Source organism: Centruroides vittatus, unplaced genomic scaffold (genome assembly GCF_030686945.1).
Source record: "Centruroides vittatus isolate TY-2023 unplaced genomic scaffold, ASM3068694v2 contig_738, whole genome shotgun sequence".
In the NCBI taxonomy this organism is placed as follows: Eukaryota; Metazoa; Arthropoda; class Arachnida; order Scorpiones; family Buthidae; genus Centruroides; species Centruroides vittatus.
The window spans coordinates 1,132,002-1,149,733 of NW_027122474.1; the positions used below are offsets into that span (position 1 = coordinate 1,132,002).

At 24.8% G+C, this 17,732-nt stretch overlaps 1 protein-coding gene across 1 annotated transcript in view; it reads left to right on the plus strand.

Annotated features, from left to right (window-relative positions):
* The window catches only part of LOC136980983 (unconventional myosin-XVIIIa-like), a 116,959-nt gene that overhangs the window by 3,345 nt on the left and 95,882 nt on the right, over positions 1-17,732 (plus strand). The window contains exons 2-6 of the mRNA XM_067277183.1: positions 4,834-5,849; positions 6,883-7,074; positions 10,560-10,736; positions 14,181-14,388; positions 16,683-16,825. Of these exons, the coding sequence (XP_067133284.1) occupies positions 4,851-5,849; positions 6,883-7,074; positions 10,560-10,736; positions 14,181-14,388; positions 16,683-16,825 (1,719 nt within the window). The 5' untranslated portion in view covers positions 4,834-4,850. The remainder of the gene's footprint in view (positions 1-4,833; positions 5,850-6,882; positions 7,075-10,559; positions 10,737-14,180; positions 14,389-16,682; positions 16,826-17,732) is intronic.

Here is a 17,732-nt window from a genome sequence, read left to right on the forward strand (position 1 = left end):
TTTTAAAACATTTTTAGTTTGATTACAATTATCCCTAGTGTAATGATGGTGAATGTATGACTGTTATTATTGTAAACAGTTTCAATATGTTTGTTTAATTTAAACATAATGAAAATTAAACATTTTTTTCTTTTTATTTACTTTAAATTTTAAGATTTTTTTAGCTTTTTCTATCAGTTAATAAAATTAATTAATTAATATAAACTTATCAGATTTTAGTCTTACATCTTACAAATTATAATCTGAAAGAAATTATAATCAAATATTTAATTTAAGATTTAAATTTTTAATAAAATATCAAATATATATAAATGATTTTTAATTATTGATAAACATATCTAATGATAAGTCTATATCAATTATTTTATCTTGGCATTAAAAAACATTGCTTAATTAACATAAAAGATAATGTATTTAGTTTGTCCTTTCAGTTTTATTACTTTTAAAATATTATCTATTTTAAGTTTCAGAAGCAGCAAATTTTAAATGTTATTTATACAAGTACTCTCATTTCAGTGGAATGCTAATTAGGTTTATACTCTTCACATTGAAGAGTTTTTCTATTGATAAATTTATCAAACTTATACTTATTAACATTTTTATTCAAATTCTCTATATACAATAATACCTCGGTTTTCGTTGACATCGGTTATTGTCGGTTTCAGTTTTCGTCGATTTTTTTTGTAAAAAATTTGTCTCGGTTTTCATCGATTGCCTCGAATTTTGTTGGCATGCCCAAGTAACCTTGCTGCTAATTTTGCGAAAACAAAGGGCAACCCATGCGTTTTCCGGCTCAGTGTGGTGTTATTTCTCATTGTGTGAACATTACACTGCAACAGCCCATCATTGGCAAACGGTTCCATTCCCTGAACACTGGGAGTTCAGTTGTGGGTTCACGCTTTGCCAGGGCAGGCTGGCCATGTGAAGTTTTTCGGGTTTTCTCCATGTCTGTAATGCCTGAATAGGAGCCAGTTAACCTTAAACGGACCTCCTGGAATGCATTATTTCCCTCAATATGATCATCATAAATGCATACAACTACTATTACATAACAATTACGTCACACTTTACCATGGGGTGGTATAGGCTAGAAGCTCATGTCCAAGTAGCTTCTACAAGACATTACCCTGCGTGTCTAGCTGAACAATTCCGTTGCTTTCATCTTAATACTAATTATCTTATCTTTAATCTTAATGCTTTTATTTTTATGCTAATTAGTGTTTTATGTTAATTTCTTATTGCTTTTAGTATTTAATGCTATATTAATTCTCTATAAAATGTGTTTTTGGTATGTATTTTGGAGTGTCCAGAATGAATTAATTGGATTTACGTTGATTCATATGGAAATAATTGCCTCGGTTTTTGTTGGTTTTGGATTTCGTCAATTGTTTTTGGATGGATTATCATGAAAATCGAGGTATCACTGTATATTATTATTATTATTATATGTAAAAATCTCAAGAAAATACAGTATGAAGATGTCAATAAATTAATATGATTGTTTGCTTGCTAGTGTGGCTTCCTTCTATCAAAGGGTTGCAGCTGATGAATGGCATTCTTCCATGAGAATATCTGATGGTCTTCAGCTTCTCTTAGATCCTTTCCAGTTTATTGGGTAATATTGTCTTGCCATCCAATTCTTGATTTTTATCTGGTTCTAGTGCCTTCAACTTTTTTGCAGATTACCTCTTATGATATCCAAGTGTTTTCTCATTAGATGCCCAGCAAATGCAACTTTTCTTCTAATAATGCCCACTAAAAATCCTCTTTTTGTATTTGTTTTCCTTAAAACTTCCTTGTTTGTTATTTTCTCTATTCAACTGTTTCTGCTAATCAATTAATAAATAAACACACCTGATTTATATTCACTGAGCTTATTGTTTTATTCCGAACGTTTTCAGCCTACTATAATAGGCCATCTTCAGACTTTACATTTTTTGTTCGAAATGGTAACATTCGAATTTATTTGAATTTGCACTTTAAATTAATGGATTAACATACTCTCAAAATGCGTTGCAAATTAACTCTGCTAATCTATTTATTATTTGAAACTTATATAAAATCAAATATATAGATAAATAGCAAAAATTATAAAACAGTAAAGCAAAAAAATAAAAATAGTAAAATTAGAAATATCTATTAATAGATACATGGGTGGCAGAAATGTTTTTGTACAATTGAATTTTATTATCATTGTGTAATAGGTGAGAGGTCAATAATATTAACTGTCCTTGATGTTTTAACTTTAAAATTTAGAATATGAATTATACATTTTTGCTTGTTTTCATATGACTTTTAGGATATTACTTTTAACAGGTTTTTAAAATTTTATCATTATCATTAAATGATCATCACTTTTGAAATTTAAATACAAATTTTTCTAACATAAATGACAATTAAAATTTAATAAAATAATTACTTAAATAATAATAAAATTTATTAAAATAATAATAATATTTTTAGTTAATACATTTATAAATATTATATAAGTAATAACAAAATAAAGACATTTTTAAATAAATAAATAGTATTCATTATTGAATATTTTATTTAGTTATTATTATTTTTTTCATATGGTATAAATAGTAATCAAATTAAATACATAATGAAAAATGATAAAAATTTTAAAAAAATTTTTTTTAACATTTCGAATACTGCGATGAGAATACATATCCTGTATTTTCATTGTAATTAATTGTCAATGAGTCTTCCTTATATATATATATATATTAGAAAGTATAATAAATTTTCTGTAAGACCCATTGACAATTAATTATAATAAAAATACAGCTTATGTAATCTAACATTTATATCTCTGTGTATATATATATTGACAAATCAAATTTTGTTGGGAATCAAATCTGTGTATATATATATATATATATATATATATATATATTTACACAGATATAAATGTTAGATTATTTCACTAAGTTATTGTATTTATCAATATATTTTCTGTACATTAGATCGTTTTTAGCTTATATGAACAAGTATATATTTTTGTTTATATTCTCTTTATGAAATAATATTTCGTAATTCTATTCAAATATAACAATAAAATTCATAACAGACAACATACAGACAAATATGTGATGTAATGTACTGTATATATCTGTATTACATTATGTACAGTATTGTGCATGTATGCATATTTTATATTGTAATATTCAAATCTATACATTTTTATTTTTTGTATTTAATAAATATAGATACACTAATAATACATCAACAACTTGTTTCATGTGTTACATTTAGAAATTTTTTTTTTCATATTCAATGGTCAATGAACTCTGTATTTATGTTTCATTTATTCATTCTCTAAATTTAGATTTTAGTCACCTAATGCCTACAATAAATCCATTTACTTAATAAAAAATAATATAATTTATTTGACAGTTAATGATTTATAGCGTAATATTAACATTGATTTGTTTACAAACTAATGAATAGCAAAGAATTCTTTGTTTTTTTAAAATTATATATTTCATTATAAATGATTCAATTATTTTAAATGTAATTAGCAGTTTATTTTTGTTAACTTTATTATTATTTATATATTTATCTTATACTGTGTTGTATTTATTATATAATACAAAATATATTTGTTATATTTTTATAGTGGTAATTTCTATATTGTAAATTGTATATAAGTCTATAATGCAGAAATGACTTAATAATGTAAGATGTAATATTTAGCCTAGAATTAGAAAACTAGGAGAGAAAATTAATTGTTTGAAGATTAATTGATTTATTCTCTAAATTCAGTAACTGATTAAAAAATTGTATTGAAGATTTATCCCTGTTAAAAGTGTGATTTAACAATTTAAGTTGATAATACTGGATATAAATTTATAAAACAGGTTACAACATTAAAAAAAATTAGACTAAAAGGAAGTAAAATTGTATGTTTTAAAGAAAATTTGAATTAGAAATACTAGACTGAATTAGTTAAAAAATTTTTTCCAATTTTACTTGTGTTTAATTAAATATTAAGTATCGGGTACATTATTAAGACTGCCAGGTGCATGGAAGACAAGTCTTATGCTATATGCGCAAAAAGTAATAGCAAAGACCAACAACTGCCGAATTATCGGGCTAGCAAAATGGCTATAGTAATATTAATAATTTAAGTTAATTTGGTACTAGAGTTAGGCGTTAGGTGCCATCTCTTGCTAAATTTAATAATTAGAATTTTAATTAAATAATTTAAATAAATTTAGGCTTAACTGGAAGAAAAGATTCGGAAGCTATTATTCCCGAATCGCTTCGGCTAACTCGAATCCCGCTTCGGGCCAATTCTTTTCTTCCAGTTAAGCCTAAATTTATTTAAATTATTTAATTAAAATTCTAATTATTAAATTTAGCAAGAGATGGTGCCTAACGCCTAACTCTAGTACCAAATTAACTTAAATTATTAATATTACTATAGCCATTTTGCTAGCCCGATAATTCGGCAGTTGTTGGTCTTTATATATAACGGGTTAGTTGTTGTTTATTTATTGTAATAGCAAAGATTATACATTTGTATTAACATAGTCTTGTTCTATCTGTAAAAATTACTCCACTAAATTCCAAAATTGTTTTCAGAATAAATAAATAATTAACTGCTAAATGAACAAGAATGTTGATAAGATAGAATATAAAAATTGCTTTATCATAATTTTTAGAATAATTTTACGATGACTCAAAAAATTCAAAATTTTCTCGAATTATCTAACACTTAAAAATTAAGTTTTTTATAAGTAATGCCTGACAACTGCATTTAATTACATAAACTATATTAATAGATTGTTTTCTCAAATTATTCATTAGTTTGTTTTCTCTTTTAAGGTTAAAATTAAATCAAGATGTTCCGTTGGAAAAATAAAGAAGAAAAGAAAAGAAAGGACAAAAAAGATAGGAGACAGGGAAAAAGTAAAGATGAAGAATATGCTCAGGATGATATAAAACAATTTGATGATTCTTTGCATTCTGTTTCTTTAGTTAATAGAACTTTTGATGAAGATACTGTAGAAAAACATAGTGATAGCAGTGAATATAGCCTCAGTTCTGCAGCAAGATCTGATTCAAGCCCTTCTGCAAGCAGTTTAACAAATTTAGATAGTAAACCTGCAAGTCCAACAAAAAAACCCCCACCAGTTCCTAAAAAACCATTGATTAGAAAAATTGGCAATGAACAAAATATTTACATTTCTCGCCAGACTTCGGGGCCAAATAGCTTAACTAATGAAGTTATGTCAATTTTAGAAAAGATAAATCCAACTCCACCTAAACCACCTCCTCAAAGACCACCTCCTCCACCAGCACCACCTGTAAATTTACAAAAAGCAAATTGTTCAAATTCATTATATTATCAATCATTTCCAGGTGAACAAGTTGGTTGCAATGTCCATTGGAAAGCTTATAATACTGATTTAAAGTTGCCTACAATTAATCTTCCAAAACCTCCATCTATTAGAACATTGGTTATACGTCGTCAAACTACAGGTGATTTTGGCTTTTCATTGCGGAGAGCTATCATAACCGATCGATCGGACGACGGAAGCGAATGTCGGCAAACTATAGTTTTTGCCGAGCCCAGTACATTAGGCAAAGGAAATGAAACGGGCTTATTACCTGGTGATCGGTTACTCGAAGTAAATAATATAAATGTAGAAAATAAATCAAGAGAAGAAATAATTGAACTTATAAAATCATCAAATGACAGTGTGACACTTAAAGTTCAACCAATATTAGAACTCAGTGAATTAACTAGCAGGTTAGGCAGTGAATGGTTAAATTCAGGAGAAAATGCATGGCAAACAAGAGCATTGTCACGCAGTGGAAGTCGGAGATGTAAATTACTAGTAAGGTTTATTTTTTCAAGATTTAAAATGAATTTTTATTGAAATATTTTAGATTCTATTTTAAAAGAAATTTTTGACATGCTTTTTAGATTAATATTAACAAGATTTTATTTATGTAATTTTGTATACAAGCATAGATAATTATAGATAAATAATAATGAAAAGTTCTTGTTTGATCTGAAATAAGGTTTTTATGTTAAACAAAACTAGTTTTTGTTTAACCTAAAACCTACAAAAATTCTGTTATCTTAGTTATTATTTGATTGTAATTTAATCTTAAATCACACACTGCTTTTTAATATTTAGTATTTCATATTAGGGGAAAAATGTTACGGTAAAAATATTTTATAAGATATGGTTTAAAAATTAATAAAACAAAAATTATTGCATTTTTTAAAAGTTTTAAATTAGCATGTTATCAATGACTAATTAGTCTAAAAGAATCGCCTAAAGATGAGTGTATATACTTGAAATATTTAAATATGCTTTTATGTATTTATATAGTATCATATTAATATATTAATTTTAGAGATTATGTAAAGATAAACCACATTATTTATATTTTTAAACTGGTATTTTAGCTTTTAATAATGAAATAGTAACTTTATGTCCAAAGATATGATATTATTTATAAATTATTATTTTCAATCATTAAATTATTATTATTTATTTAATGTAATCATTTTAGAGGAAAAAATTTATTTATTTTTTTTGTTTTCTTTAATTTTTAAAATAAAAATTTTTTAAAAATTTACAAATTCTCTAAATTGGTAAATTGGTACTTGAAATTATTTCACTAATTTTACTAAAATGTCATATACAAAAAGCCTAAATATTATAAATATTTCATATTATAGTTTCCATTTTGTTAATAAAGTAATTAAAATTTTTAATTAATTTCTTAATAAATTCTTTCTTTTTTGATAGTTTATATGTTATTATGTAGCTGTTAAACTGTCATTTAAATGAAAAAAATTGTCTTTCAGTAAAGAAAAAGCATGAAATATCTGAAATATAATTTTATTTAATTTAGGCAAAATCTGATGAACAGTTAATTGCAGAAAAAGCGTGGTTACAAGCTAAAAAAGTATGGGTTATTTACAAAGGAGGTTTTGCAAGTGCTCAACTGGCAAATGTGGAAAAAACACCAACTGAAGGCAAAGTATGGATTAAATTAGATACAAATGGAGAACTTATAGAAGTGGATGAGGAGGATTTTGAAAAAGTAATCAAAATTTTTCTTATAAAATAATATATATTTTATTAAAATTAAAATGATTCAAGAACTTTTATGTATAAGTTTCAGATAACTTTTAAAAATCTTGTGAAAGGGATATTTGTTGTGAATTATTTAGATTAAAAAAAGATTAAATTTATTTTAAAAAATTAGAAACTAGTTGAAAAATTAAATTTCTGTAATATATTTTAAGTAATCATAGTATACTGATCAGTAATTTCCTCTAAAGTTATATTCTGAATTACTTTGGAAATATAACTGTACTTTGTTTAAGAATAAGCCATTATACCTCTTAATTTTATCTTGACTACATTTATTACAGCGTGATCTTATTTTATGCAGGGATTCTGTATCAACAGGTATCATGTGAAATGGAGATTCCATATAAATTTGTGGTCCATTCCAAGTAGTACCAGATAATTATCTAGATAGTTATGCAACCATTTGCAATTAACAGTAAAAGTTAAAATGTGTTTAAAACATTTTACTTATGTTTATATACTAATTAATAACATTTTAGTCTGATGTTTCTGAATATACAGAACAAAATTTTATTTTATTGTATTGATTATACCAGTTGAGAGAAATACATGCAAATCAGGATAGTTACAACACTAAGTAGCTTTCAGTAATTCTATGTTTGGAATATCAGAATCTAGAAAGACAGTCTGTTGATTTTAGATTTAGTATCACTAATTAACTGAACTTAAATGGTTAGGTTAGTGCCACTAAATCTGTGAAATACAGATCTGTATATAAAAATCTTGTATAAAAACGAGATGTTACTGTATAAACAATATATATTTGGCTTTTAAACTATTCTGAAAATTCTGTCTTTATCAGTTTTCATTGAAGATGTTCATTGAATACACAAACAGATGTTTGAATAGTGTTTTGACAAACTTTTTGATTCATTTTTAAATTGTGTAAGTTTACATCTGTAAAAAAAATTTATTTTAAATCTTAAGTATAAAATTTTAAAATATGTTTGTTGCTTTAAAGATGACTGATGAAATTCAAAATTGTTTAAAAAATACAATATAGATTTCTGAATTAAGGATGAATGGTTCGTCATTCATAAAATTTATCTATAATTTAATTTTGTATAGTGAATCAAATAAAAATAGTTATGTATAGAAATTATCTACAGTTCTTTTCATTAGTAATTCATTAACAGTTTGAACAAATTGTGAAATACAAGGGTTATTCTGGAATAATATTTTCAGTTTGTTTTTGAAAAATTATTTCAGTTAGGGAAATAAAATTCATATATATCACCAGTTGGATCATTATTGATTTTTATTCTTCTTCCTAATCTTCTACCTAGTTAAAAGCTTGAAAAAAAATGTATAGAACAGGGAGGAATTTTCTTCCTGTTCCATACATTTTTTTCAATCTTTTAACAAAACACTATGCTCTTATAAAAGCTGTTATCAGTTGATTAAACCATTTCCTAATAGTTATTTTCACTCGATCATTGTTACAGAAGGGTTTTACTTGAAGTTTATTCTTGATCAAACCATTAATTTATTATAATTACTAAAATTATCACAAGATGACAGCCTAACTACCTTTCTCTAGTCAAATTACTTTATGTATAATTATTAAAATAGCTTTATAATAATCCAATATTGCAGATTGTTTGACATCAAACCAAAGAGATTAAAGTTTAATAGAGCTAGGTCAGGACTGATTCAGTTTCTCTTTGATCTTCCATCATTGGTCTGCAAGGACATACGACCTTTGCTTCTCTTTCAAACTCTTTCCTCTTTCACTAACATTTCTAATGTGGTTAATCCAATGCTTAATAATTTTGATATTGATTGTGTCATTTCTGTAAATACTGGTGAACTTCAACTTCTGCAATTCTCTCACTATTCAGGAACTCTCACATAATGCCATTTCATACATGTCAATGTCATCTTCATTTCAGCAATTGACTATCTCAGCACTATTTGGTGGACAGAAATGGGACTATCAAGTTATAAGTAGGAAGCATCAAATATCTTCTTGATATTAGCTTCATTTGTGTAGTCCTTCTTGTCAGAATAAAAATTGGAAGCATTACTTTCAGAGCATTTTATAAAACGAAATAACTTTATTAGACAAATTTATAACTTTGAAAATTAAATTGCCTTTTATTATCTTATATATTTCTATTTATATTTATAATATATTTAATAATAAAATATAAAATAATTAGTAAAAATTATATTTTTAACATTTTGAAAATAAATTTATTTTTGAAGTGAAATCTAATTTTTATTTCCTTTTCTAATTTTACAGTTATATATTATTTAAAAATTTATAGGATGTAATGCACCAATCATTTAAATTTCATAAAATTTGATCAAACAATAGAACAATGCTTATGAAAGCTTAATTGATGTAGAGGATGGAAAAAAAATTAAAATAGTCATTTGTAGATTTATGTCAATAAAATACCTTTTTTCTAATATAATTTAATATTTATTTATTTTTAAATATTATTTTAAGCAAAAATTTTAAACTTTTATCTAGAATTGAATTAATTAATAACTACGAACTCTATGTATTGATTTTGTGCATGTAAACTTTGTAGTAACATCTATTAACTTTTAGTAAATTTTAACATTGCTATTCTCATTGTTAAATTTTTACTTTTAAAATTCTTAATTATTTAATATACAGCAAGTCTTTATTTAAAGTTGTAAAATTATAATGTTGTTGAGGAAAGATAAAAATACATTTATAAATATTTACAGTTGTTGTTGTTGAATTTCCTTTATAAACAGTAAAATTTATCTTGACATGGGAATTAAATGCTGGAGATTTGAAACATGATTCAATAGGAAAATTAACTTTATATAGTTTAACCTGTGGTAAAATAGGTTTTATTATATGTTGTTTTGCTTAAAATTGTAAGAACCTATTGACAATGTTATGATAGTACTTGTACTGCTATGTATTTAAAATTTTATTTTGTAAATTAAACTAAATAGCTAAAAAAAAAGTTATATTTGTGGTTATAATTTTCTGTATAATCATGTAAATTACTAATATTGTAATATAGAAAACCATGTTTATATTATACATTGCTCTTTTCACTTCAACTCAGGTCAGGAAATTTAAATATTGTTTAATAATACTGAACAAAAGTGCTTTAAATTACAAAAAAATTATTAACTTTTTATTATTACTTCAAGAAGTAAACTTTCAGGAGTTATTTACTCAAGTTGTAACATCTTTTCAATCTTGTATTTTTAAATTATTAAACCAAAACGATATGATTAATTTAATTCAAATATTGTTTATTTGATTATTATATTATCTTAAAAACAGGAAGAAAGAAATTTTAATCATATTTATATAATTAATTTTATATTTAAAATAAATGACTTTTTAAAATATTGTATTAATTTATTGTGATTTAATTATGTTTTAAAATTTTTTAGTAAAATGATTTTTAATTGTTTTAATGCTATATTTTTTAGGCTAATCCTCCTCAATTTGATCGAACTGAAGATCTTTCAAACCTGAGGCATATTAATGAATCCAGTATCTTGTTTGTCCTTAGAGAAAGATATGCAGCAAAACTTATACATACATATATTGGAAACAATATGCTAATTATTAATCCTTTACATCCTATTGCAATATATTCTGAAAAGGTAAATTATTTTATGTAATTGTAATTTTAGATCTGTTGTTATATTATATTACATAATAAAATTATTTATTATAATGAAGTTATTATTTATAATAATAATTTTATTTATTAAATTAAAATTAGTATATACAATAATCAAAATTTAAATATAATTACATAATATGTTATTGTTTGATTTATTTAATAAATAATAATTATTATTATTGATTTATTTGTTCAAAAAAGCAAAATTAAATGAGACTAAAAATTAGTTTTTTTATTATAAACAGAAGTTTTAAAAGTAAATATATTATAATTCTTTCAAATAGGTCAATGTAATCTGCTTCATAGCAAAGAATTTCAATTCTTCAAAGTATAAATTATTTATTAGTTCATTTTTTTTTACTTTTATTTATTTGTATTTAAAAATCTATTAATGTTAATATTATATCTTTATTAATAAAATTTTACTAAAATTTCAAAAAAATATTAAATTTTGTATTATGTAAATATTTTCTTTTCAGTTTATATTAATGGAAAGTCCTATCAAAATTCACATTAAAAAAATTAAATTTTAATTTTTGGATGAATTATATATAACATTGTAAATAAATCATGCTTTATTAATAAGATATGAAATGTCTTATTAAAAACAATGTCAAAATTACAGTTTTGTTTACAAGTTTAAAAACTAAAATTTTTCAATGTTTTGTTGAAAGCAGCTGTCCTTGAACTATTTAAATGTCTTAACTCAGTTGTTTACATATGTGAATAGTACAACAACAATTAAAAAAATATATAGTTAATAATTTTTAATTATAAAATTGTATATTTAAGCTAATATATATATATATATATATACACATACATACATATACATACAGTGGGACCTCCCTTAACCTAACCAATGTTCAAATTTTCTGTTTTGCATGTGATGCCATGTTGAGTTTTCATTGATGTTAAGTCTAACAAAAATTACACAAAGAAGCACACCGGTTACAGGCAGTGAAGTTGGTTTAATTTATCTACTCTGGTGTTAAAATATTTCTTTCTAATTACACATTTTTGAAAAGAATAATTGGGGCTATTGTATCATCTGAAATTATTTTATTATTTTACACAAAAAAATAGATATATTAATAAATGTAATAACCAAAAAAATTATATTTTGAAAGTTAGTTTTAATATAAAAATTATAATGACTAGCGACATCTAGTTTCAAAAATGTTCTGATGCTGAAACGAGATATCTCAGGTCAACTGGTCGAGGTCAGAGGTCGACCCCAAGATATGTCGGGAATAACACAGGACAGATTAATAAGCATAATTTGTTCTAGAATCTTACTTGTAATGCCAAACACTCATTAAGTGAAACAATTTTTTCCATATAGATTAATGTAAAATATGATAATGTGTTCCATGCCAAAAAAAATACTCAAATATTTTATATATAACATTTATTCAAAGAAAATTATACAATATACATTGTTAAGGAGAGTGAATCATTGTCATCTTTTCTTCTAGTGAGGAATGAACCAACTAACCTGGAATACAAATTTGATTTGTAGAAAACAAACAAAAAAAAAAACAAGAATAGAAATACAATAATTTCTAATATTTAATTATAGCCTTTACATAGCCCAGAAATTTGGAATATCGTTTTGGCATGTTTATTATATGATGGGCTATGGTTGTTGATGTTTATATGAAATATGTCTGAACACAAGTTTGGAGAAATGTGTGATCACAAGTGACACTAATATGCTAGTAGAATGAGTGCTAAATGCAGACTGGTGTATCATGTTTATAATCTGGGACTTCCCCTCTCCTTGTCACTCATTATCAAAACATCATTTGTTAAGCAAGTATACATACATACATACATACATACATACATACATATATTACATACATACATTACATACATACATTACATACATACAATAATGTTATATTATTGTATTATACAAACAAGTAACATTACATATACATATAATGTTACATGTTTCATGCCAGGGTAAAAAAGTTGAAGTAAGCTGATACCCAAAGAGGCCAAGGGCCTAAAGTTGTCCGAAGTTGTCAGCATGATAGTGACTTGTATGATTTTCTCTCTTAAATTAGTTTGGAAGCAAAGTGACTGCAATCCAGGTAGCATAATTGGCAATGCAAGCTAAATTGCCAATTATGCTACCATGCTATCTAATGCTATTTAGATTATTCTGATTGATTTTTAGAATAATCTAAATTAGTGATTTCCAAACTTTTTGAACCACTATCCTTGGTTTCATAAACTTATACTCAATTCTCCCAAATGTTTCCCATCATCCCTAACCCATTTTTTCTTGTGTGAGAAAGGCTTGGAAATATTCTTAGAAAAACTTTTCTATAAATCTCACACTGTGCCCTTACCATACATAGCTCTTCATGTATGGAAACCATTAAATGCAATGTTTCTTCTTACCCATTTTAACAGAGGAAAGGAAAAGGTTGTCAGTGACTCCAATCTTTGCCTATCGTTATCATTGAATACCCTGCCTCCAATTCCCCCTGCTGTTTACTTCTTTTTGCCATCTAGATTTACTCACTGTCCACAGGTAGATTGTAGCACCCACTTTGGAAACTTGAATTATTTAATTTAATTCAAAATTAATATAGTTTTTAAATTTATTATAAGGTAGTGGCATAAACTCCTACCTCTAGCTAAAGTACATAGTATATATGAAATTAATTAAGTTCTAGCTTGATAGTTAATTCAGCCTTAATGTCTAATCCAGTGTTTCTCAAACTTTTTGGACCGCGACCCCCCTTCTGCACTTAAAAATTTCAAAGGACCCCCGAAGAATGAGTATGTGTCGAAAAACATCCTGGAGGGAGGGGGTTAGGCTCGTATTTAAATATTTATATTCTTTTTATTATTTATATGTGCAATTTATTTAAGTAGAAATTATTTTATATAGTTTTTATTTCTATTATTTCTAAACATGAATACATAGTAAATTTATAAAATATTTGAAAAAAATTGATCTAGAATCAATTTTTCAGCGACCCCCCCCTAATATTTTTCACGACCCCCTTGGGGGTCGCAACCCCCACTTTGAGAATCACTGGTCTAATCAATATATTTCAGACTTGGTTTTCTATAGGTATTTAATAAATGTCTAATAAAGATATTTGATATGTTAGAGTTAAATTATTTAATATATAAATAATAATTGTTTTGCTGTTACATTTATTTTTAATGGTTTAATTTTAATAACAATTTAATACATTCTGCATCAACTTAAAATTTTGTCTATATTTTGTATTTAATTAATTTATTTATTATCTTTAATATTTCAACTGGAACTTTATGAAACATTCTCTCAATATTAAGAAATAACTAAAACCATATAGAAAATTAAATTACTATTATAATATTTTGAGACGATCATTTAACAATTTTAAAAATTGTACACAAAATTTTACAGGTTATGAGACTTTTTAAAGGTTGTAAACAAGATGATATGCCTCCTCATATATACTCAGTTGCTCAATCAGCATATAATTTTCTATTAAGTACAAGAAGGGACCAAGCTATTATATTATTAGGAAGAAGTGGAAGTGGAAAAACTACAAATCTGAGACATTTATTACAATATTTTGCAGTTACAAGTAACTCTAAAAATGCTATCACAGGTCAGTTGCTTATACTTTTTTAAGATCGTTATTTTCTATTTAAAGATTTATTGTCATTCTTTAATTACTAGATATTCAAAGTACAAAAAAGTTTTAAGTTAATATATTTTTAAAAATACAACTAAGAACTTTATAAAACATCTTTGAAAGTATTTAAGATGTACATTATTTAAAAATAAACGTTTAATTAACTTTTAAGTATTACATTTAATAATTAACTAAACAATTACCAAATATGATTTTAGTTTCATTAATGGCTATTATTATCCACCTGTAATGCTAGACTTATTATATCAGTAATGGAATTATCACCTATTTAGGAAATCATTGTCTTTTATTAACTCATTTTTATACAGAGAATGCATTTTGGACCATCTTGTCCCTCATTAGCCCCTATACAAGTTACACATTGTCAAAAATTACACATTGTTTCAGACATTGAATATACATAAATAAGAAATCAACTTATACTCTCTGATGATGACTACCTTACATATTTTAAAAAAACTGCAAAATTATTTTTTGTATGAAATAATAAATATTAAAATCATTAAAATTAATTACATTTCTCACTTAAAACCATTTTCTGTTTTAAAGCTCTTTTCACTATCTCATCCCCTTTCCCCCTTTTTGTTTTATTCTTGATTGTATATCCACCCTCGAGTATTTAAAATAGAATACCAAGAACTATGTTTTTGTAAACCAGATACAAGCAATGATTTTAGACATGAAGCAAATACATGAAATATATATGATTTTTTGTAAACAGCTACCAATTTAAGTTAAATTACATGAAATATATATGATTTTTTGTAAACAGCTACCAATTTAAGTTAAATTATGTTTATGAATTTTTCTTAAGTTTTTGTATTTTTTTTTTGTAGATAATAATAGTTTAATTGTTAAAATTTTAAAGATTATTTTTTACAATGCTTAGAATGCAATAAATTCAACTAAATAAATAATTACAAAACTTAAATAATTTAGACTACTGGAAAAAAAGAATTGGCCCAGAGTGGGACTTGAACCCACAACTCCTGCTTACTGTGCAGATGCATTGCCAATTATGCTACCCGGACTCCCAGTCCGATCTCCTCTACCAGTATATATAACATTACATTACAACCATCGACAGTTATTATGGTGCTGGCTGGGGACACATCCAGCACCTAGGATGCGTCCCCAGCCAACACCGTAATAATCATCGATGGTTGTAATGTAATGTTATATATAGTGGAAGAGGAGATCAGGCAAAGGTTCGGGTAGCGTAATTGATAATTACAAAACTTTTAATTGGGTTACATAATACACCTATCCCTCGTTTTACACGGTACTTCTTTTACACGTTTTCGCTTTTACACGGTTTAAAAAATAAATGTAGAAAATAAACTGGCTATGATCAAAAGGAACAATTTTTAACTCTAATCTACATCTATATTTCAATCCACCATATTTATATGTTGTAGTTGATATTTAGGATACTAGGTGACAGTTTTATTTCATTCTGTCAAATAGTAACCGATAAACCGATATAGGGTACTCCCCCATACGCACGAAGTTGCATTCATTGCACACAGTTTTAAACCAGAAAATTTTAATTTTTCATATTCATAAGTAACAAATGATTACATTATTTTTAATTACATTTTTTACATTACATTACATTACATTACACAATTACATTACATTTTTATGAATCTTTCAGATTTTATTTTTTGTTTCTTTGTACTTTGTATTTAATTAATAAAAAAATATATTTTTTTCCCTTTCAATATTTTTGTTTGATTTATGTATCTTTAAAAAATTGAAAAAATTTCATAATTAATAAACAACGAAATTATGCGTTTCTTGCATACTTTTCGATTTACACGGTTTTACATTCAAAAAAGATACAAATTCGATTTACACGTTTTTCTCAGGAACCTATCTTCCGTGTAAATCGAGGGATAGGTGTACATTCATTTGGATTTTGATGACATAAATTTTTATAAACATTATAATTTTAAGATGTTATATTCAATAACTGATTTGTGTAAATAAGCCAGACTCAAAAAACAAGTAATTAAAATGTTATTTTTATACAAAATTAGTGATAAGTTCACCTAGTAGCACATGATTCAATATAATTTTTGTTATAATTTTATACATATGAATGCATGTTATCTATTAATAAATGCATTTAAAAGTTATTGCAATGTGTTTTTTAGGACAATTATTATATACATAATTAACAAAAACTTAAAAAATTATGATTTCTTTTAATTTTAAATTAATATTTATTTATTTTTTTTTAGTTGAAAAACTAAATGCTGTTTCAACAATTTTGGAAGCATTTGGAAATTGTCGAACCATTATGAATACTAATGCTACACGTTTTACAGAAGTGTTTTCCTTGGATTTTGATCATTCTGGTCAAATTGTATCTGCTTCTGTACAGGTAGACTTTATATTCACAGATAAGAATTTTTTTTTTGCAAAATTAACAGAATCTAAGATTAAATGTTATGTTAAAATATTCCATTGCAAACTAATCTACTTATATAATCTGTAATACATTGTTAATATTTTGGTAGTTATTATTTTAATAATCTAACTAAATGTTACATATAATTTTATGTTAATTATAAAATGCAATAGATATTGCTATTTTTCTTTTTATAGTACAACTTTGTGTTTTCTATTTTATCACTTCACATTTTCATTCATTTCTAGAGGTCTTCTGTAAAATCTGTTTTTAAATATTTTATTTATATCTTCAAAGTTCAAATCTATTTAGAATCATCGTTGTTTATTTCTTTGAAGTCAGAATAATACAAAATATTTTATATAAAACAATAATATGCTTAATTTTTTAAACAGATTTAATATTTCATGTATTTATATAAAGTTTAATATAACTTTTAAAAAATATCATATTTGGTTTAACATTTTCTATGGGATTTACATTGAATTTTAAAGAAAATGAAAAATGATTTATTTTTAAACTAATTGAATCCATTCTGATGATTTTGTAAAAATAAATATTTTATTTTAGAAACAGCCAATACTTACAGAAGTCAACTAATTATTCAATTAACATTTTCAGATCTGAGTTTTGTCTTCAGATTTTAATTCTGATAAAACAAATGTTGGAACAATTTAATATTTACCAGAAACAAAAAAAAAAATATATTTTTAAATACTTATATTTATATTATATAATTAATATTTATAAATAAGTAAATAAATAAATAAAATATACTTTTTTATTACTGAAAATGTATTGGAACCACATCAGGTTTTTGGAATCCATTGAAATATTTACAGCCAGCCTTAATTCCAATTGTGTACACTCTAAGGACATG